Here is a 22,226-nt window from a genome sequence, read left to right as displayed (position 1 = left end):
CACAAAACACTGCTTAATCTGTGCTCAGAATTATCTCACAATGATTGTGAAAACAGACTTTTATCCTGTACAAAATGCAGAGGAGGACACTTTGAGGTAACATTCCGCTTGGATGGGAGTTGGGGAGAGGAGCAAAAACACTATGTTATGTGTGTCTGCAAAATAGATATATAATCACTGGAAAATGTTAAAAATGCTTATGGAAGGCTAACTATATGAGCATAAAATGTACAAAGCTGTTCTTAACACATTTATATTGCAGAGATAAACGCCACTACTATGAAGGTTGAATTTGTATCTGTAGCATTGTGTTTAGGGAAGTTGATTTTAAGCTTTTAGTATCTATTATGTCAATTCTCTCTTCATTACTGAAGCTGTTCTCTGTGTGATCTGTTTTCACAGAAAACTTTGCTCTGAGTTTAAAGCAGTGGAACTCTTAAGTTCAGATGAATGATAATGAGCATTGTCAAAAGGCAGTAACATTGAGTCCCTGGCCCTCACTGCTGGGCTGAGAGCTGCAGGAGTTAATTGTGTGAATGGTAATGAGACTGAGCAGGCAGCAGATGCTCGCGTGCCTTTACAATCCAAATCCCACCAACAAATTCCTCCCACAGAAACTTTGAGGGACATCTTGGCACCCTGGAGATAGTGATAGACCCAGTCTGTGCCACATGCCACCTGCTAGACCCATTGTTTAAAAAAGAAAAAAGAAAAAAAAAAGCCTATTACGATAACAAAGTTGTTTGCTGTCTCTTGCAATGACTTTATAGCACCAGTTTTACCATACTGGAGCTATTGAAAAAAGAAGGAACATCTGATTCTTTAAAGAGAAACATTTGTATCAAGCACTGTTAACAACTTACTTAGAAAGCCGGATGTTTGGTATATGTTGCATGTTCTGCTGATAAACCATGCCTGCATTTTCCGCCCTATAACTCCCACTGAGCCTGCTTCCTACCACAGGTTTACATTTCCACATGTTTTCCCATGACATCGAAACAGGGGAACATATTTCTTTCATCGGAAAAATTAAGAATAAAAAAATGCAGATGATCTAGTTGTGGTGCTGTATAAATATGCATTACTTTTAAAACAAACCCGAACCCAACCCCCCACAGTTTTGGTCCTAATTCTCAAAGCAAGGCTGGGATTTTTATTTATTTATTTATCTGTGTATTTTGGAAGGGAGGAAGGCCTTTGATACAGTTATTCCCCCCATGACAATCCTTTGTAAAGCACATTTGCTAAAAGCCACAGTGGTGAGATGTCCAGATTCTGCCAGCTTGCCTTTGCCTGTTAAAATCCATTTGTCTGTGTATGAGGAAGCAGAATTAAGAGTCCTTTTGCAGCAAAATTTGGGGCCAGGTCTTTGACTCTAGTATAGTTCTTTTGAACTCCTTTGAGGCTGACACAATTGAGCATAATTAAAAGTAACCCGGAGCTGCTCAAAATCACTCCAGGGTCTGGAGTGGCTCCTATCAGCCCTTTACCGTCCTCCAGCAGCATTAAGCAGGGCTCTGAAACTGCTTGAGGATCTGTCTTTTTAATAAAAAGAAAAGGAGTACTTGTGGCACCTTAGAGACTAACAAATTTATTAGAGCATAAGCAAGATGCATCCGATGAAGTGAGCTGTAGCTCACGAAAGCTTATGCTCTAATAAATTTGTTAGTCTCTAAGGTGCCACAAGTACTCCTTTTCTTTTTGCGAATACAGACTAACACGGCTGCTACTCTGAAACCTGTCTTTTTAATTTTACCTATAATTGTCTGAAGTTTTATGAGAACTTGCTAGATGATGTGAGCTGCAGAAACCTTGCATTAGTTGCATGGTAACTCATGCAGGTGAGAGTGTCTGAGGCCTTCGGTATTTGCTGCATAGACGGTCCAACATGTATTTAATCTGGTCTGAAGAATTTAAAGGACTGATTGTGCTCTTCCATGGTAAAACTTTCATAGAAATGTGTTAAGGGGAAGGAAAACTGCCGAATTATTCCATCGGAAAGGGGGGAAGGTTTCTTCTCCCTGTGGAACATGCTATGGATGCATGCCCCTTCCCCCCCCATCCTTTTGGTCCCATGATATGGCAAAAATGGTAAATGTAATTCTGTGCTGTATTAACAGGAGTGTCATATGTAAGACATAGGCTGTAGTTGTCCCGCTGTAATCAGCACTGGTGAGGCCTCAGCTGGAGTATTGTGTCTATTCTAGGAGCCACGCTTTAGGAAAGATGTGGACAAATTGGAGAGATTTAGAGGAGTGCTCCAAAAATGATATAAGATTTAGAAAGCCTGACTTATGAGGAAAAGTTAAAAGAAGACATGTTTAGTCTTGAGTAAACAAGACCGGGGGGGATCTGATAATCGTCTTCAAATATGTTAAGGGCTGTAATAATGAAGATGGCAATCAGTTGTTCTCCAGGTCCACCAAAGGTAGGACAACAAATTGGATTAATCTGCAGCAAGGGAGATTTAGGTTTGATATTAGGAAAAGTTTTCTAACTATAAGGATAGTTAAGCTCTGGGATAGGATCCAAGAGAGGTTGTGGAATCCCTGTCACTGGAGTTTTTTAAAGAACAGATAAGACAAACACCCGTCAGGAAAGGTCTTGGTATACTTGGTCCCTAGGTATACGCGAGATCTTTCCAGTTCTACATTACTATGATTTATATGATACACAAGAGGCCAACACCACCCATGTAGAGACACTGTACTATGTTGCCTCTGAGCCTCTGGCTTTTCCTTTCTGGTCCCTAAATGTGAGGCTACAGTGAAGCTGTTCTATCCGTGGCTGCCCACTGCCCAGTTCAAAGTGGGAAACTTTCCCCACTGTGGAAGGGACCTCTGGAAAAACTAATACAGCTTTGGGCTGCAATACCTTTCCCTGGAAATCCCTGTGGAGATCGTGGGTTGCCTATATGTGTTCCCCCAGATCCCATTGAATGGGATACTGCTCAGATCAGCATTGGCCTGACAAGTTCTTACCCACTCTCTATGCACTGACCCCAAACCCTGTGGGGATGGCTCTACTTGTTCCTAGGAAGGAGGTGCCATAAAAGATGCTACAGTCTCCTTTTTGTGTAGGGCAAGAAAGATCTATATTTGGCTCTTGCGGACACAATTATGAGTCAGTTACTGGGAAGCAGGATGTGAAGGGGCAATATGTTAATGCCACACAAGTAGTTAACACTAGGATACCGATAATACAACCCTAACCAAACCTTTTGAATTTAGGGTAATAAAGTACTTGAAGGAAACATGAGGAACATGTTAATTTTTTAGATATTGGGATTTGTGTTTACATGTATGCAGTGCTGCCAGAATGGGGGGGGCATGGCCCTCCCACTTTTTGAAAGTTGATGGGCCTGTCCTGTCAACTCTTCCCCTTGGGGCCTCACCTCCCGCCAGCCAGACCAGCGGCTGGAGCCCAGCTGGGGAGACCAGGCAGCTATGTGGCGCCACACCATGGACCGTCCACCTGCCCAGGGTCGGCGAGATTGAGAGAAGCCCCCAGACCATGTCCCTGCCCTGCGCACCCCTCTACCCGCCCCAGGCAGGAAGTTTGAAGCTTCTCATAGCTGCTAGTGTGCTGCGCATGGCTCTTACTTGGACTCGGGGGGGGGGCACAGCCCGGCCATGGTAAGAGTTGTGCTGGCAGCTGTGGGGAGCCGCACCATACAACCTCCACCTGCCCTAGGCTGGGGGGGGCCTGCAGGGTGGAGACATAGACTGGTGGCTGTGCTCAAACCCCTCATACCAGGCAGGTGGAGGGTCCCCAGCTCCCATCCCGCTCCAGTTGCCGGCTTGGCTGGGGGCAGGGCCTCGGGTGGAAGAGGAGGGGCGGGGAGACCTGGTTCCTGCCCCCTTCCCTCCCCACTTTTTGGTGGGCTCTGCTGTCTTGCATGTACGAGACCAGATGTGGGAAACTTGAATGCTGGTATGCTACTACAGTGCCATCCCACACATGGATCAGAGATGTTATTAGTGCTTCAAACAAATGTTTTTAGGTAGAACCATGACAACTTCTATGACCTCTATAGTTACATTTTAGACAGAAAAGTTAAGATGTTATGCTGGGGAGAAACCCAATCCTCAGGATTTTTTGAGGTTGATGGGGGAGGAAAATGAAAAAGGGAAATAAAGAGAGGTAGTCACATGATTTTCCGAATGGGGTCTTGCTTCTTTAAGCATTATGGAATAGAAATTTGCAACCATTCTTCATATAAATGCCTTTATAAATAAGCCAAGCATATATTGTTAAAATAATTTGCTCCTAAACACAGAAACTGATTGGGCTAAAAGGCATTCCCTGTTCTTAAAAGTAATTGTGGATGAAAAGAGTTAGGAGATGATATTCTAGTCTGTATAAGGAAATAAGCAAATAAAATTGCAATTGGTTTTAGAGTGATCAAACAGTGCAACTCCCATTATGTTCTATGCTAGCTGAAGTATTCCTGCAGACAATGCAGAGATGCCCAAAGATATAGGCATTTGTTTTTAATAAAGGCTTGGAAAACTACAAGTCCTATATATTTGCCTCTCTTGCAGTTTGGTAAAACTTTCAGAGATATTGCCCAAGAAGGCATTTTCCTGCCCATTTTCTTCCCCAAAATATCTAGGTACAGTATTTACCACATGTGAAATATATAAAGGTTTAACTTGTTCTTTAATGCAGGCTTGCAAAATGGCTATGAAAATTTACTCACACAGCAGAAAAATCTGCTTAACCATCCTTTAATGTGATGATTGATGATAATGAAAAAACTAATATTTTAAGTCACCTATCAAAAAATTTCTCACTTATGGGCAGGTGGATAGTAGCATTTTGCAAGTCTGATATAATTTAATAAAAAAACTAGATTTTTTTTTCAAGTGACACTAGAGAAAGTGAAATGTGTGGATTGATGGCAGGGGAGTAAAGTAAAGACACAGAAAAGTTACCCAGCCTACCCTGTGATATACCTCAATCCTGAACATGAATTATCTTTCTAACTATCAAAGACAAGTCAGTCTCAGTGCCATAGAATCATAGGACTGGAAGGGACCTGAGAGGTCATCTAGTCCAGTCCCTGCACTCATGGCAGGAACTAAGTATTAACTAGACCACCCCTGACAGGTGTTTGTCTAACCTGCTTTTAAAAACCTCTGATGATGGAGATTCCACAACCTCTCTTGGCAATTTATACCAGTCTTCCCTTCTCCAGACTAAGCAAACACAATTTTTTTAGTCTTCCCTCAGGGGTCATGTTTTCTAGACCTTTAATCATTTGTGTTGCTCTTCTCTGGAATTTCTCCAATTTGTTCACATCTTTCCTGAAATGTGGCACCCAGAACTGAACACAATACTCCAGCTGAGGCCAAATCAGCATGGAATAGAGTGGAAGAATTACTGCTTGTGTCTTGCTTACAAAACTCCTACAGATACATCCCAGAATGATGATTGCTTTTTTTCAACAGCGTTACATTGTTGACTCAGTTAGCTTCTGATCCAGTATGACCCCCAGATCCCTTTTCACAGTACTCCTTCTTAGGCAGTCATTTCCATTTTGTATGCATGCAACTGTTTTTGAGTACTTTGCATTTGTCCTTATTGAATTTCATTGTATTCACTTCAGATTATTTCTCCAGTTTGTCCAGATCATTTTGAATTTAAACCCTATCCTCCAAAGCACTTGCAACCACTCCCAGCTTGGTATCATCCACAAACTTATAAGTGTACTCTCTATGCCATTATCTAAATCATTGATGAAGGTATTGAGCAGAACCTGACCCAGAACTGATCCCTTTGGGACGCCACTAAATATACCCGTCCAGCATGAATGTGAACCACTAATAACTATCCACCTTATAGTAGCACCATCTAGGTTGTATTTTCCTAGTTTGTTTCTGAAAAGGTTATGTGAGACAGTATCAAAAGCCTTAATGAAGTCAAGATATACCACATCTACCACTTCCCCCAAGTTTTGTCATCCTGTTAAAGAAAGCTGTTAGGTTGGTTTAACATGATTTGTTCTTGACAAATTTAATCTTTTTGCTCTTTCATCTTTCTGACAATAAATCTGCCACTTACAGTATTAACTATGATTTTTTTTTAATGGGGACATTCGAACCAGTACTCTGAAAAGCTCTGTATCTCTTCATTTGTGCCTCTGCCAATCTGAAACTTGGTCTCGACTAAAATAAAATATTTACTATGGGCCAGTTTATATCCATGAGAGCTACAGGTAGCGAGACCCATCATGCAGATCAATTATGGCTTGTATGGCAGTGAGATCCAGTTGGGTCTGCAGCACCTTTTCTCTCTTCTGAGATCCCAAAGAAGTGCAGTCAAAATTAGTGGGAAGTAAGGTTTACTAGTGAGTAGGGTATGTGCCAGTTACGGTTGGGTCACCTTTTCAATCTTTTGGTTGCAGATTAGAAATATACTTTTGTTGTTTTAAAAGAAACCATGGATTCTTATGCACTCGCATGACTCAGGAGCTGGGCCTTTAGAAATGGGCCAACAGTGCCTATGCCTTATTCCAGACCCATTCTCATTGGTGACAGCATGTTGCACTCATTTCCCACAGGTGTAAATGACTACATGAGAATTAACCACAATAGATCTTTCACATGTTGCTTGTAAAGGAATAGTGGGGGCTAAAGGCTATAGATCCTTCTGCTCCATGCTATTTAACTCCCCAAGGAGGAGAGAGCCAGCATAATTACTGTAGGCTACCACATCAAGCTGTAAGGAACATGTCAGGAACATGTCTAAAACCCACTGTACTCCAGAGACTCCTGGCTGCCAGATGAAGCCGAGCATAATATAGACTAGTCCTAAGGCTACTGTATATTGCATTGGGAGTCAAATCAGCCTCTGGGTAGTGCCAGGATTCGAGTGGCATCATGCCACCTTCTCCTTGCACAGCTGAAGCTCTGCGTTGTGCTAGCATTTAAAAAAAACTCCACAAGGTAGTTATGAGTGTATATACATATGTTATAGTACAAATTCTGCTCTTATTCCTGTAAATCCATTGAAATAATAAGAGTTAGTCTTGGGTGAAAAGGAAATTTGATACAATAAAGACACAGGCCCAGAGCATCCTCTTCTATGGAAATAACTGTGGGAGGGGTGTTGAGGCTGTGGGCACATTGGAAATGATGGTACACCATAAAGCATCAAGTGTCACAGGAGTCTGCAGACAGCCTGTTACATGTGTCAGCACATACCTCTCAGTGCTGTTGTATCTCTTTGAAGTGTTAACTCCAAGAACCACTGCTCTGGGCAGCCCCACTGCTACAGATAAGGACTGTACATGGCACAGCAGAAGCATACAGTAAGTTCATCCCATTCACCTAAGCAGCTTCTGGGATAAGACCTGGGAGGCCTCCTTATTGCCATCCTTGACCTTCTGGAGGGATGAGTGGCTTTCTGCTGCTGCCACCAAAGAGATAGGGGGCTGCTGCCCTTGGGCTTGAGTGGGTGATACAGGGCCCCATGTTAGTGACTCTGTTTCTCTGGGAGGGAATGCTGGGGCCTTCCCTGATGCTGCCACACCAAGTAGTGGCAGAGAGGAAGTGGACCCATTGGAGGCCTCATGTTAGTTATGCCATATTCATATCTTAAGCATATTTTTATGAAGAATATGGAGTGTTACGCCACACAGATCACATTACAAAAAGTATTTTATGATTGGAAAACCATGAAGCCTGCTATGCCCCACCTTGCACCATGTGTCATCATTTGCACCAGAGCAAAGTGAGTGAATGGCTGTATATCATTACCAAATCAGAATGACGGCCTTGCTTACAGAAGTAGTAGCACCATACAGCCCGCACAGGTGCAAATGCAAAGCAGAAGGCAATGTGAAAACACTCCCACTGTTTTTCCTTTGGGAAATGTTGTTCATGAAAGAAGGAAAGAAAGAAACTCTGCCCTCGTTATGATGGAACTATCCTTTCAAATTGTAGTCTTGATTGGTAAGACTGTCTTTCATATATGTTACAAAGGTGTCAAATAACATTTTGTCTTGCTACATCTTGTGTGCTGGAGCATGGTATGACATGTTGTAACATGATGCAACATATGGCAATAAATCAGGGTATACTAATTTCATTGCTTTTATGTTATTAAGGAGATGACACTTTTTTTTTAAACCACCTTGTCCCTGGTAAATGATTGTTCCTCCAACATAAGTCTTTACTCCAATACACTCACTGTTTAGGTTTTAGGTGCCATAATACAAGCAAAAAGAAAAGGAGTACTTGTGGCACCTTAGAGACTAACAAATTTATTTGAGCATAAGCTTTCGTGAGCTACAGCTCACTTCATTGGATACAACTCACGAAAGCTTATGCTTAAATAAATATGTTAGTCTCTAAGGTGCCACAAGTCTTCCTTTTCTTTTTGCGAATACAGACTAACATGGCTGCTACTCTGAAACCTGTCATAATACAAGCAAGTCACTGAGTTTTAGAAGAACAGATCATGCTTTATTGAATACTCAACAAAACTCCTTTGAGAAATGAAACAGACTTTAAAACGTATAGTCTAGAAAAATAAATCCATATTTGGCTAAGAGCAAAGTTATGTAAACTGATGGATAACTGTCGTGTCTGAAGTGGCGCCTGGAAGTTTAGGTGAGGGCAAGTACTGTTTGGAATCAGTTTGTTTTCTCCCTCCAGGTATGACACTTAATTATTTAAAATGTAAGTTCTAAGAAGAGCTTTGTTGTGAATAGACATCTATTAGAGTAGAAGTAAGCAAGATTACTCTCCAGGAGGTTAGCAGCACTCCACTCACGTGCCTAACAACATTCACAATACCACATGCCATAAGAAATTTCTGCTGGCTGCACGTGGAACTCTCTCCTTTCTTTGTAAGCAAAGTCTGCCATGTCAAAGGTGGACTGGAGTTTAAGAGACACTCAAACAGAACTCTTTCACTGGATATGTGAGGAATTAGCCTGGAGGAAACTCATATTCTTCACTTTCACAGCACTTTACAGTCCAAAGAGCCTAAAATAAGTATCACATTTAGAATGATTAACAGATTGTTGCATTTAAAAAACAAAACAAAACATATTTCTGTCATCAGTCATAGGTTCCAGTGAGTTCCTTTTAAAAAGTAAATTTTGCCAGCTTATTCATCATTTTAGTTCAGAATACAAGATGAGGAACAATATGCTATCTCAGTGTTTATCTTTATTATAAGCATATATCACTGGTAGCAAGACAATATAGACATACTTGATCATTTTAATAATAACCTGATTGATGATCCAACTAGTTTAAAAGAAAGAAGCAGCATTATAAGAGCTGTATGTAGATATGTTGCTATCTAGTAGTAGACGGATTAATATCTCTGAAATAGATTGTGATGATGAGTATAGAATGACTGCATGCAAAGAGATAGAAGAATAACAAATCTTGCAACACAAAATAGCATTTCTAAATTCATTAAACAGTTACTCATGTGAACATGTTCCTTGTGAATATACATTAATTTACACCATGTTTTAAATATTTCAGTATGTAGCACTGAAATTATTTTTCATTATGAATTATTCATGACCTGTACTCTTCTTGTTTAAAATGACTTTTTAAAAACAATAAAATACTTTTAATTAACATTAGGAAGAACATTTAAAATGAACCCATTTCTCCAGTTACTGTCAAAAAAAAAATTGCACTTTGAGTTTTGGAAAAAATGTTTTAGGAAGGTTTATCAGGGCTGCAAGAAAAGCGGCCTATGAACTAATGGAATTAGCTTATCTTTGAATTCCCTCCACCCCGACTTAGAATGGCTACTAATTCCTTTCTTTGCTCTTTTGGTGTTTGCAAAGGGGTTCACGAAAGCCTGAATTGATATAATTATTGGCTTGGATTGTTAGAGATTTAGGCCAGATGGCTATGGGTTTCTAAAGTCCCAGTTGCTTGTGTTAGCTTTTCTAGTTTGCCTATAGGGTTTGGGGATCAGCAATTTGAAAGGCCTGCAAACTTGTAAAACAGTATTATTCATGGGGGCAGAATGTTCATCGGCGTGACCCAGTACTAAATACATTCATTATAGGCATTTCTATTCTGCACAATTTGCCACACGGTGCTGGTTTCTGAAAAAAGAGACAATGGCTTCTAAAATGCTTTTGAATGCTTAAAAAGAAGGAGAGTTCACGGTGAGCCGCCTCTGCTTTCTTTTTCCACAAGAACCCTTTTAGTGACTTTGGCTGAGCTGTGCTGAGAATAAGTAAAGTGGAAAAATCAGCTGTTTACTTTTTACATTTCTGGGTATGGGGGGAGTGAAAGGAGAAGAAAAAAATGAAAAGAAGTGATAGTAAGATTATGTGAATGAGCAAATAAGCAAATGGATAAAGTCAGCATAGACATAATGCAAAGAAGAATGAAAGAGCAGCAAGAATGTGGCTACAATGATAAAAGGAAGTGCAGAGAAGGGGAACAGAAAGGCCATCATAAATAATCATATTTGAAATGAGAACATATCAGTGTCTGTGGCCTGGATACAGCACAAGGCTCACATAATGATCAATAGCATTTCTGATGTACCCAAAACACATTAGCAACTCAGGCATTTGACTCTTGCGTGTAAATATCTTGTGGGTTTTTTTTGTGTAGAGTATATGAACATAGTTTTCACAAATAGAAAAAGTATGATTAAATTGCCACTTACAGGACATCTACTCCATCTATCCTTCAGGTTGCTGGGCTTTTTTTTAAACAGATGGCATGTATAAGGTGTGCCTTAGCAGAATTGTCATGCTTCACCATGAACTGCTTTTTTAACTAAGATGAAAAGGATTTCCTGAAGAACCACAGGAACAACAAAATAATAAAGCACACATAAAAAGATCCCTACTCAGGAAAAGACAAGTGCACATAGTACAAAACTCTGCTGCAGTATCTTTCAGTAAGAAGCTAGTTAAAGGGCAAGGGTTTGCAAAGATTTTCTTTTAAGAAGACTATGAAGAGAACTAAAGGAGAGACATAGAAGCTTGTGCTCCATTTAGCAACACAGACATTAAAGAAAAGCAGGTTACCCAGAAATAAGCAGAAGTGTTGATATATTAATAAAGGAGCAAGAGGAAGATCTTGAGACATAATTAGAGATATGATACCTTAAAGTCCTTTACTAAGCAAATGCACTCAAAAAGATTTTGTTTTGTTGAAAAAAAGAGGATTCCAAAGTGTATAAATTAGGAGAATGATTACATGTGTTGTGGAGGCAAGAAGACTAATTAAAATTACAAAAACAATTTGAAGTGTCATATAAATAAAGAGGACAAGAAGTTGATTTAAAGTTTTTCTTTAGTAATTTGTCTCCTCTTTGTTGTGGCACACTCACAGAAAGTGAATGCTGGAGGAGGACCCTCCCCCCAGCCTTTTGTGTGTGTGTGTGTGTGACTTCACTGTCCTTTGATTTGGAAGCAAGCTGATTGGCTGGAAGCAATTCAACACATGCCGGGCAAAAGCTTTGTGTGAGTTGAAGTGAAGTTGCACAGATTTTAGACTGGAGTCAGCAATCAAGGGTGTTTAGTCTGCAGCTGAACAGTGAGAGGGAAAGGATCGCTCAGAAAAGATACTCTGCAGATTCAGCTAGCACTCTGCAATAAATGGATACTAACTGCAGAAGGAGAAAACACTGATGTGATAAATTTCGTCCTTGAAGAGGAGCAGGAAAACAAATGACACAGATTGGATTGCATACAGATTGTATCTGGAAGTCCTGACACGGTGTGTATACAAAAAAAAAAGTTTTCTGAGCTATACTAGGATATTAATACTTTGCTATATTATAAAAGACATTTTCAAGTTTTAAAGGACCAAATGTGTACTGGGTTTAAGGTACCAAAGGAAGTTGAAAGAATTGCTTTTTAACTTGCTTGGAGAAATGAATTGCAAAAACTTACAAATGCACCAAATCAGCAGTAAAATGCACTTTATGTTCCTTTTTGTACTGGTGATTATATCTTTCAGTAAAGATGTGCTAGGCAAGAATTTGAAATACAGGATTTATGAGGAGCAGAGAGTTGGATCAGTAATTGCAAGACTATCAGAGGATGTAGCTGATGTTTTATTTAAAATTCCTAACCCTTCTTCAGTTCGTTTTCGAGCCATGCAAAGGGGGAATTCTCCCTTACTTGTAGTCCGAGAGGATAATGGAGAAATCAGCATAGGAGCTAAAATTGACCGGGAACAACTCTGCCAGAAAAACTTAAATTGCTCTATAGAGTTTGATGTGATCACTTTGCCTACTGAACATCTGCAGCTTTTCCATGTTGAAGTTGAAGTGCTGGATATTAATGACAACTCCCCCCAGTTTTCCAGAGCTCTCATCCCTATTGAAATATCAGAGAGTGCAGCTGTAGGAACCCGGATCCCTTTGGACAGTGCTTTTGATCCAGATGTTGGGGAAAATTCTCTGCACACTTATTCACTGTCTGCAAATGATTTTTTTAATATTGAAGTGCGAACAAGGACCGATGGTGCCAAGTATGCAGAACTCATTGTGGTTAGAGAATTGGATCGGGAGTTGAAGTCAAGCTACGAACTCCAACTCACCGCTTCAGATAAGGGGGTGCCTCAGCGATCTGGATCGTCTATCCTAAAAATAAGTATTTCTGATTCTAATGATAATAGTCCTGTTTTTGAGCAACAATCATATGTAATTCAGCTCTTAGAAAATTCACCAGTAGGTACTTTGCTCATAGACCTCAATGCCACTGATCCAGATGAGGGCGCTAATGGTAAAGTCATGTATTCTTTCAGTAGTCATGTATCTTCCAAAATTATAGAGACTTTTAAAATAGACTCAGAGAAAGGCCATCTGACCCTCCTGTCACAAGTGGACTATGAAATCACCAAATCCTATGAAATTGATGCTCAGGCTCAAGATTTGGGTCCAAATTCTATCCCAGCTCATTGCAAAATTATCATTAAAATTGTGGATGTCAATGACAATAAACCTGAAATTAATTTAAACCTGATGTCCCCTGGGAATGAGGAAATAGCTCACATTTCTGAAGGGTCACCCATGGACACTTTTGTTGCCATAGTCAGGGTACAGGACAAGGACTCTGGCGTGAATGGAGAGATAGTTTGCAAGCTTCATGGGCATGGCCACTTTAAACTTCAAAAGACTTATGAAAATAACTATTTAATTTTGACTAATGCTACTCTAGATAGAGAAAAGAGATCTGAATACAGTTTGACTGTAATAGCTGAAGACAAGGGGACGCCAAGTCTCTCCACAGTGAAACATTTTACTGTCCAAATCACTGATGAAAATGACAACCCACCCCGCTTCCAGACAAACAGATATGAAGTTGTTATCTTAGAAAATAACTCTCCAGGTGCATACATCACATCTGTTACAGCCACAGATCCAGATCTAGGGGACAATGGACAGGTCACCTACACTATTTTGGAAAGCTATATTTTGGGAAGTTCCATAACCACCTATGTGACCATTGACCCATCCAATGGTGCAATCTATGCACTCAGAACTTTTGATCACGAAGAAGTAAATCAGATTACCTTTGTGGTTCAAGCTAGAGATGGAGGGAGTCAGCAACTTGTTAGTAATACCACAGTTGTGCTAACTATTATTGATGAAAATGATAATGCTCCTGTCATTGTGGGACCAGCACTACGCAATAACACTGCAGAAATCTCAATCCCTAAAGATGCTGAGAGTGGTTTCCATGTGACTAGGATAAGGGCTATAGACAGAGATTCTGGTATGAATTCAGAACTAAGCTGTTCCATAATAGCTGACAATGAAGAAAACATATTTGTAATGGACCCAAGATCATGTGACATCTATATTAATGTTAGCATAGAATCTGTTTCATCTAAAGAATGGGAATTTTTTGTGATAGTTCAGGATAAAGGCAGCCCTCCACTCAGTACCAAAGCACTTCTGAAATGTACTGTTTTTGAATATGTTTATGCAATTCCAAGCACAGAAGCTACCTTTATTAGTCAGCCCTCTCTGGATGTTTCTATGATAACAATTATATCACTTGGATCAATATGTGCAGTGTTGTTGGTCATTATGGTTGTCTTTGCTACAAGATGCAATCGAGAGAAAAAGGACACAAGATCCTACAACTGTCGTGTGGCAGAATCAACTTACCAGCACCACCCAAAAAGACCATCAAGACAGATTCACAAAGGTGACATTACACTTGTGCCTACTGTTAATGGCACTTTACCCATCAGATCTCACCACAGATCTTCTCCTTCATCATCTCCAACATTAGAAAGAGGACAAATGAGCAGTCGACAAAGCCACCATAGTCACCAATCACTTAACAGTCTAGTGACAATCTCATCAAATCATGTGCCTGAGAATTTCTCACTGGAACTCACCCATGCTACTCCAGCTGTTGAGGTAAGGTCATATATTATTTTGCATGCGTGTTCACTCATTCACTCATATACGAGTGTGTTTACATTCTGCATGCTGTTTGTGACAGTATAAAAGTATTATAGATTTATTTTCAGGGATGCAGCACTGCAGTTCCACGCTGTCAACTGAATTTTAAAACAATCCTGCACATGAGAGATTATACTAAACCTATTATAATTTCTTTAGATTCTTCTTTACTTTGAAACAACTTTGTGTAATATACACAAAATATACACATTACTTTATTATTGATGTACAGGTTTCTGTGTGTGTGTTCAGACACATAGTGTATAACACACAAATTATTTGTACAAATGACAGAACAAACTCCTTAAAACGAGGGTTTTAAGTACAAGTAGAAACACTGCTACAATTTTAACTGTAGCTGCTCTTGCAGATGGTGGTAGTGTGGGAATGTATGCATCCAGTATCTTCATAATTTGAAACTGCCTATTTTATTTTTCAAATATATACACTATATAAAGTATTAAAGGAGACAGAACAAATTCTAAATGGAATTTTATTTCAGGATATGATCATGTAGTGCCAAAAATTAGTTTTGATCTCTTCTTTAAAAAAACCAACCAACCAAACCAAAAAAACCCCCTCCTCTTTGCAGTCCATTGTTTTTAAATGTTAATTAATTAATTAGTATGAGTTCTGAGATTAAGGAACAACATTGCATTTTCTATCTGTAAAGTGCCTTCAGATGTTTTCCATGGCAAGTACTATATACTGTAAATACCCAGTTGTACTACATTATATATGCACATGAATGTGCTCTAATTAAATTGTAAAGAAGAATCCAAAAAGAAGTAAATAATTAAAGATTTTCTAAATAGACATTTGGGTTTTATTTCCAGGAATCAGTGTTTTCTTCTTTTCTTTAGCAGGTCTCTCAGCTTCTTTCAATGCTTCATCAGGGCCAATATCAGCCAAGACCAAGTTTTCGAGGCAACAAATATTCCAGAAGCTACAGGTGAGGATTTCAGTTAGATTCTGATCAAAACATTTTTATCTGAGAATGACATACTGAACATGAGATAACAAAATATAATTCCATCACCATGTTTTTTCTGTTTACAGATATGCCCTACAAGATATGGATAAATTTAGCTTGAAAGATAGTGGCCGTGGTGATAGTGAAGCAGGAGATAGTGATTATGATTTGGGTAGAGATTCTCCAATTGACAGACTTCTTGGGGAAGGATTCAGTGACCTTTTTCTTACAGATGGGAGAATTCCTGCAGGTAAGAACACAATGAAAGTTGAATAGTTTATTTACAGTGCTCCCTGACTGTCACATTGATGTAGTTAGCATTGTGAAAGCAGAAATTCTTTAGCTTTCAAGTTTTATATTTCCTCCTTCATCTGCTCTACAATATATAGTGCCCCAAAACCAGAACACAGCTGGTGCACTCAAGACTGGGACACTATTGAAAATCTGCCCAGAGCAGTGCGTAGGCAGTTTCTGCTATTATTTGCAGCTACATGAGCTGGCTCTAAATCCCCCCCAAAAAGCGTCAACTGGTCTGTGTCCCTAGATTTTTAATGACTGGGTGGATGTTTGTGGAAAACCAGACTGTTGTGGTGTGTTAAAAATACACTGAACTATAATTTGGCAGATGCATTTTCCATACTAGGATCCAGACTTCCAGAGTTTAAAAATGCACTGGTTAGGTGATGGATTGTAGTTTTTAGGTAGGGAAGTGTAGAGCTGCACTGTATTTTCCACTAATAAATTAGTATGTATAAATATGACCTATGTGTCAGTATTTGTTCTGAATGTCAGAGTAGTTCATTACCTGCCATCCTGATTGCTGGAATAAGTTGATTGTTCCAACATAAGGAGAGAGGCATACCTTGGGGGGATGCAAAAGGGAGATAAACCTTTTGTAAATTCAAGCTCACTCATGAGTACAGTAAAAGAGACCAGGAAATCACATTAGGCACAGAAGTGAGCTTTGTATTAGAATCCCAATATTTATACAACTACCTGTACTTTTTACTCCTAAATGTTTGGAAAATAAATGTTGGGCCCAGATTTAAATGCCTATACAAAATATACAGGAAATGTTTTCTCCTTGCATATGAAGGCCATTTTCTACAGGGCCAGATTATGCCAGTATGGCTTAGGCTCATAATGGGGCTGATGGGTAGCTCTACAATTTGCTGTGCACTAGGGTGCAAGTTAAGGGTGCCCACTGAACTGCTCCTTAGGATGGTGCGTAGCATGCTTCCTTCTGTAACCAGCTGGTGCCATTGGCAGAGCAGAATGGAGTAGAGCCAAAGCCTTGCAACCTTCTTCCCTCCTTTGGGGTGGCTAATACCCTCAAGGGCACTAGAAGGGCCTGCAATTTTGCCAGGCCCTCGTGTGGAGAGTTTAAGATGAAAAGGCTCCGGAGCCCTTCCTTTCCTGTGCACCTTGGCCCCAAACATGTAATTCTGTCTTTTCAAACCTTCAACACTTCTCTTGTGGATTTTGCTCTATTCTAGGGTCTCACACTACTCCTGAGTCCAACTTACCATCCAGAAGTCCCACCTAGCCCTTGGTAACTGGGGATATGTTGGTCCAAGTGCCCCAGTATATCCTTGGGACTGTGGTCCTCAAGTGCGTTTTTTGTTGTTGTTGTTGTTTTCTTCTTGCCAATAAGTTGCTACTTAGGAGCCATTTATCTCTGTGCCATCCAACTTTAGAAAAAAATCTTTTCTCCTTGGGTGGTAAAGTAGAGAAGAATTTACTATAATTCTCAGCAGCTGCTAAGGGAGACTTCACATGCAACAGTCTTGCACTGGAATCCTTCCACAGTGGCAGCTAAGGAATAATTGTCTACTTCCTGGCTGGATGATTGTGGATTGCCAGGTTAAAAAAGGAACGTTTAGATTCTTGGATAGCTGAAATTTCTATTATTCATTTAAAGAACTTTCTATTAGCCCTCCAGATATAAAACCAATGAGTGAAATTTTCAAAATTTGGCCCAACTGTGATCCCACTGAAGTGAATGTTAAAACTCTCTCATTGATTACAAGCAGAACAGAGTTAGGCTAACGTGGAGTGCTTTAGAAAATCCCACTCTCGATATTTGTTTATGTGCATAACCCTAGCCACTCCATTAGTTATACATGAACCAGTTAAGATAACATATGAATTAATCTGCGTGTTCATGCCAAATTCACAAAAACTAGAATGGAAACTTTCTTCACATTTCCTAAGTTCAGCTTCCTCCTTCTGTGCCCCTCTATTTTAAAGTGTCTGTGCATTTGCACCCGGACCAGAAATCACAGGGTCAAAATACTGTAAGATAGTTTTTTTCAATATTTTCTGTCTAGATGGAACCGGGAAGGAATGGACCATCTCCCATACACAGGAATTTGTGGGAGAACCTCAAAAATTGTAAGATCAGAAGAACATTTTAAATTTCCGTGAAAACATTTCTTTTTTCTTCCTTAAAATATATATAAAAAACCTTTACCTGTAGGTTTAAGGTTTTGAAAAAAACATACATTCAGAGTTACTTCTGACATTTCAGTCTTCACCCATACCGTTTTACATTTATATCTTTTTATTGCTGACTTATGGACAAAGTGGGACATCATTAACCCTCATCATTAATATCCTGATTGCTGGAATAAGTTGCTTGTTCCACATAAGAAGAGAGGCATACCTGGCGGGGTGGAAAAAATTCAAGCCACTTGCAAAATACAGTAGGGCTTTTGATCATTTGTTCAGAATATTGCTCTTATTTTATACTGTTAAATCTTGGTCTCACTAATGTGAATGGCAAAACCCCCACTGATTTAAAGTGACAAGCCTTTGGCCTTGAGTGAACTTGGCCAATGAACGGTGGACACACTAATGGCCCTGCAGTTCTCTATTAATTCACAGAATTCACTTGTGGCACCTTAGAGCTAACAAATTATTTTGAGCATAAGCTTTCGTGAGCTACAGCTCACTTCATCGGATGCATTTGGTGGTAAATACAGAGCGGAGATTGATATACACACACAGAGAACATGAAACAATGGGTTTATCATACACACTGTAAGGAGAGTGATCACTTAAGATAAGCCATCACCAGCAGCAGGGTGGGGAAAGGAGGAAAACCTTTCATGGTGACAAGCAAGGTAGGCTATTTCCAGCAGTTAACAAGAATATCTGAGGAACAGTGGGGATGGAGTGGGGGGGAGAAATAACATGGGAATAGTTTTACTTTATGTAATGACTCATCCATTCCCAGTCTCTATTTAAGGCCAACGGCCTACTCTGTCCACATATCTATTCAGGGGACACCATCATAGGGCCTAATCTCATCAGCCACACTATCAGAGGCTCGTTCACCTGCACATCTACCAATGTGATATATGCCATCATGTGCCAGCAATGCCCCCTCTGCCATGTACATTGGTCAAACGGACAGTCTCTACGTAAAAGAATAATGGACAACAAATCAGACATCAAGACTTATAACATTCAAAAACCAGTTGGAGAACACTTCAATCTCTCTGGTCACTCAATTACAGACCTGACAGTGGCTATTCTTCAACAAAAAACTTCAAAAACAGACTCCACTAGAGACTGCTGAATTGGAATTAATTTGCAAACTGGATACAATTAACTTAGGCTTGAATAGAGACTGGGAATGAATGATCTGGTGCAATCACAATGGTACTGGCGTTGCCTGTGAAACATTATAAGCACATTTAATGTGTGTGGAATCAAAGCACTTCATAGGCATTTCAAACACCTAGACCACACTTTAAACACCAATTTTTTATGTAGATGAATCTTTTGAGGCTCACCCATCACTACCTCATTTGCAATATCCAGTGTAAAATCTGGGCTTCCAGCCATCTATACTTCTTCTAAATTTTGTACTCCCTGATGTAAGAAAGGAAGCGGTAGTATAACCTAGAGGAATTTTAAATTGCATTCAAAAGGAAACAATGGTTTTACTGTATAAAGCCCGGTAGGGAATATTACTGACAGTATTAGAATGCCAGTATATCAATCAATGGCATATTCTCACCTGGAATATTGTGTTCAGTTCTAGTCACTCTATGCTCAAAAATGATGTAGCAGATATTGAAGTGGTCCAGAGACAGGTGAGGAAAATGATTAGAGGCATGAGGAAATTTATGTGGAGATACTGCAAAGTTTAGGACTGTTTAGTTTAGTTTTGAGAAAAGACAAATAAAAAGGGATATGATATAGGTATATAAAATAAAAAGATAGAAAGGATATAAACCCCAATTCTTCAAGGCCAGTCTAACCGTTAACTGATGGATTAAGAAGCATCTTGCCCTGTGGGCAAGGTATCACATAATCAAAGTTATTCTATAATTGTTTATATCTGTGCTTCTTGAACTTTATTGTGCAGTATCTGGTACTGGCCTCTATTACAGCCAGGATACTGGGCTAGATGGACCACTATTCTTTTGGGTTATGACAATCCCAATGTTCTTATTTGAAATTAAATACATCTAAGTGTTTAGCTGTGACACTCAGAGTATCTTTCCCAGACCTGAGAAGAGTTTTGTGTGGCTTGGAAATGTGTCTCTCTCACCAACAGAAGTTGGTCCAATAAAAGATATTCCCTCATACACCCTGTCTCTTTATTTATCAGACAGTCTTGTATGAGAAGACAGTGCTCTAACCTCGACCTTTTACATCACCCAGGCCACTTATGTTCTTGGGATTCACTGAAGCAATGGTATAATATGTTCTTCAAACAAGTTTAAAAATTATATAGTTATATCTTATATTTTATATATTTATCATCCTTACTTACAGACTAAAAATACATATGAACTTCCCTATAATGGGAGACCGACAACACTGGATCTGAACACCTCTGATCTTTGGAGAAATTCAGATGCTGATCAGAGCTTTGGATCTCAGCTCCTTTATTATGCACAAGTGCTGATCCCCGTAATTGTGAGTAATCTGTATAATTGAATCTGAACATTAATCTCCGATTTTGGTTTTTATTACAGCAATGAGGCTATGCACAGAGGAATGTAGAGTTCTGGGACACTCTGACCAATGCTGGATGCCACCTCTGCCCTCTCCATCTTCTGATTACAGAAGTAACATGTTTATTCCTGGGGAGGAATTTCAACCGCCGCCACCGCCGCCACCACAGCAGCAGGCATTTGAAGAAGATTCACAGCCTGTTGATGCCAATGAAAGAAAAAGAGCTTTTCAACATTGGTAAAGACTGTCAAAATGAGGAAGAGTCAGAGGACATCTGTACTTCATCTCTCCTCTTCTGAATGAGCAGTGTTTTTCAGCGCCTGTTGCCTCCTTCACTGGACACCTATACAGAATGCAATGAAATAAATCGCTCAAACTCACTGGAGCGCAGGAAGGGACATTTATCAGCCAAGACTGTAAGCTACCCACAGGGGGTGGCAGCATGGGCAGCCAGTACACATTTCCAAACCCTGCAAACAACACTGGGGCCATGCTAGGGACACACTCGAGTGCACAACCTTCTCTAAATGGCTGCCAGCTATGGAAGAAATCCCAGAGAACTACGAGAAGATGACTTTGACAATGTGCTTAACACCTCAGTGATGGAAAACATGAACTAATGGATGCCAGTGAGCTAGTAGCAGAAATTAACAACTGCTGCAAGATGTCCGGCAGAATTAGAGGGTTTTTTTATATCATATTTTTCCATATTTATGGAAAACTGGAAGAAAAAAGAACCAGAATGAAAAGAACTGGCATTGCCAATTAGTTGCATTTATCATAAATGTGTCTGTGTATGTTGAATATTAAAATACTGTATTTTCATATGTACACAATGCAAGTGTGATTATCTTTATCTGTATTTTAAAAATACATTTGTACCTTATATTTATGTGTAATTTAACAAATAAATTTTATTTTTGTACTCCCATGGCAAGCATGTTTTCCTCAGTATATATAACTGGCACCATTTGACTTTCTTGCCAAGCAGGTGTGTAAACTAAATCAAAGACAGGGATGTTGTTTTGTAAAGAGTTTCAAATGTTACAGGACAGACCCAACCCCACTGAAACATTCTCCATACATTAGTTTCAGTAACTGATCCAACACCTTGTTGCAGTGTTTCATTGTTACAATAAAGAGTTGTCAACTCCATGAAGCCTAAAATGTTCTTATTTTCATTCCAGTTCAGAGAGTCATTCTCTTGTAAGCCATTAATTAAATGATAGGGGTGAGAAGATGGTGGCATTCTCCAGAGGCACAACCACCACTGAGAATGAATGTTGATCTTAGACAAACTTCTTTGGCCAACTCAACAGTGATACTGAGAAGCTCAGACAAAAATTGCATCCAACCTCTCCCAGATGGGTCAGCCTGATTCAGGACCTCTATGGTAGTGGGAATAAAAGGGTAAACTGGAGGGACACTCTTGCCCCTAGCCAACAAAATAATCTTTCTTGCCATGACCGCCAAGTCACGACTAGCTTTCTTATTTCCAGATACTGAGCAGTCAGTCACTCTGTGTTGAAGCCCAAAAGGGAATTCTATGGACTGCCATTCATATGCATTATGATACAGTTTTTAATTCATGATCACATACTATTTATTCCACAGGACACCTGTCTCATTAGTGGACAGCATGGACGGTGCTTACTTAATAAACAGCAGTTCACTATTTTGTTTTCTCCTCATTGGTCAATTAGTGGCCCCATGCCTTATTTACTGTACACTTCAAACCTTGCTCTGAAAACAGAGTCATGGAGGTAAAAAATATACACTAATGCTGATTGAGACACATAGGACCTGATTTTTTCAAAGTACATAGCATTATATAGAATTATATATG

At 39.6% G+C, this 22,226-nt stretch overlaps 1 protein-coding gene across 2 annotated transcripts; it reads left to right on the top strand.

Moving 5' to 3' along the window:
- The first annotated feature begins 11,332 nt into the window (after nucleotides 1–11,332).
- On the top strand, nucleotides 11,333–21,311 carry PCDH18 (protocadherin 18). Of its 2 annotated transcripts, none has more exons than XM_038398044.2 (4): nucleotides 11,333–14,388; nucleotides 15,300–15,385; nucleotides 15,493–15,656; nucleotides 20,401–21,311. In XM_038398044.2, exons 1-4 carry the CDS (start codon nucleotides 11,884–11,886, stop codon nucleotides 20,619–20,621), a joined length of 2,976 nt encoding a protein of 991 aa, XP_038253972.1. In that variant the 5' UTR covers nucleotides 11,333–11,883; the 3' UTR covers nucleotides 20,622–21,311. The 2 variants fall into 2 exon arrangements, with proteins under 2 accessions (XP_038253972.1, XP_038253970.1); XM_038398042.2 differs by having other exon boundaries at nucleotides 15,297–15,385.
- The last annotated feature ends 915 nt before the right edge of the window (nucleotides 21,312–22,226 follow it).

The sequence above is a fragment of the Dermochelys coriacea genome, chromosome 4 (genome assembly GCF_009764565.3).
Source record: "Dermochelys coriacea isolate rDerCor1 chromosome 4, rDerCor1.pri.v4, whole genome shotgun sequence".
Taxonomy (NCBI): Eukaryota; Metazoa; Chordata; order Testudines; family Dermochelyidae; genus Dermochelys; species Dermochelys coriacea.
This window is presented reverse-complemented; position numbering and strand designations above follow the sequence as displayed.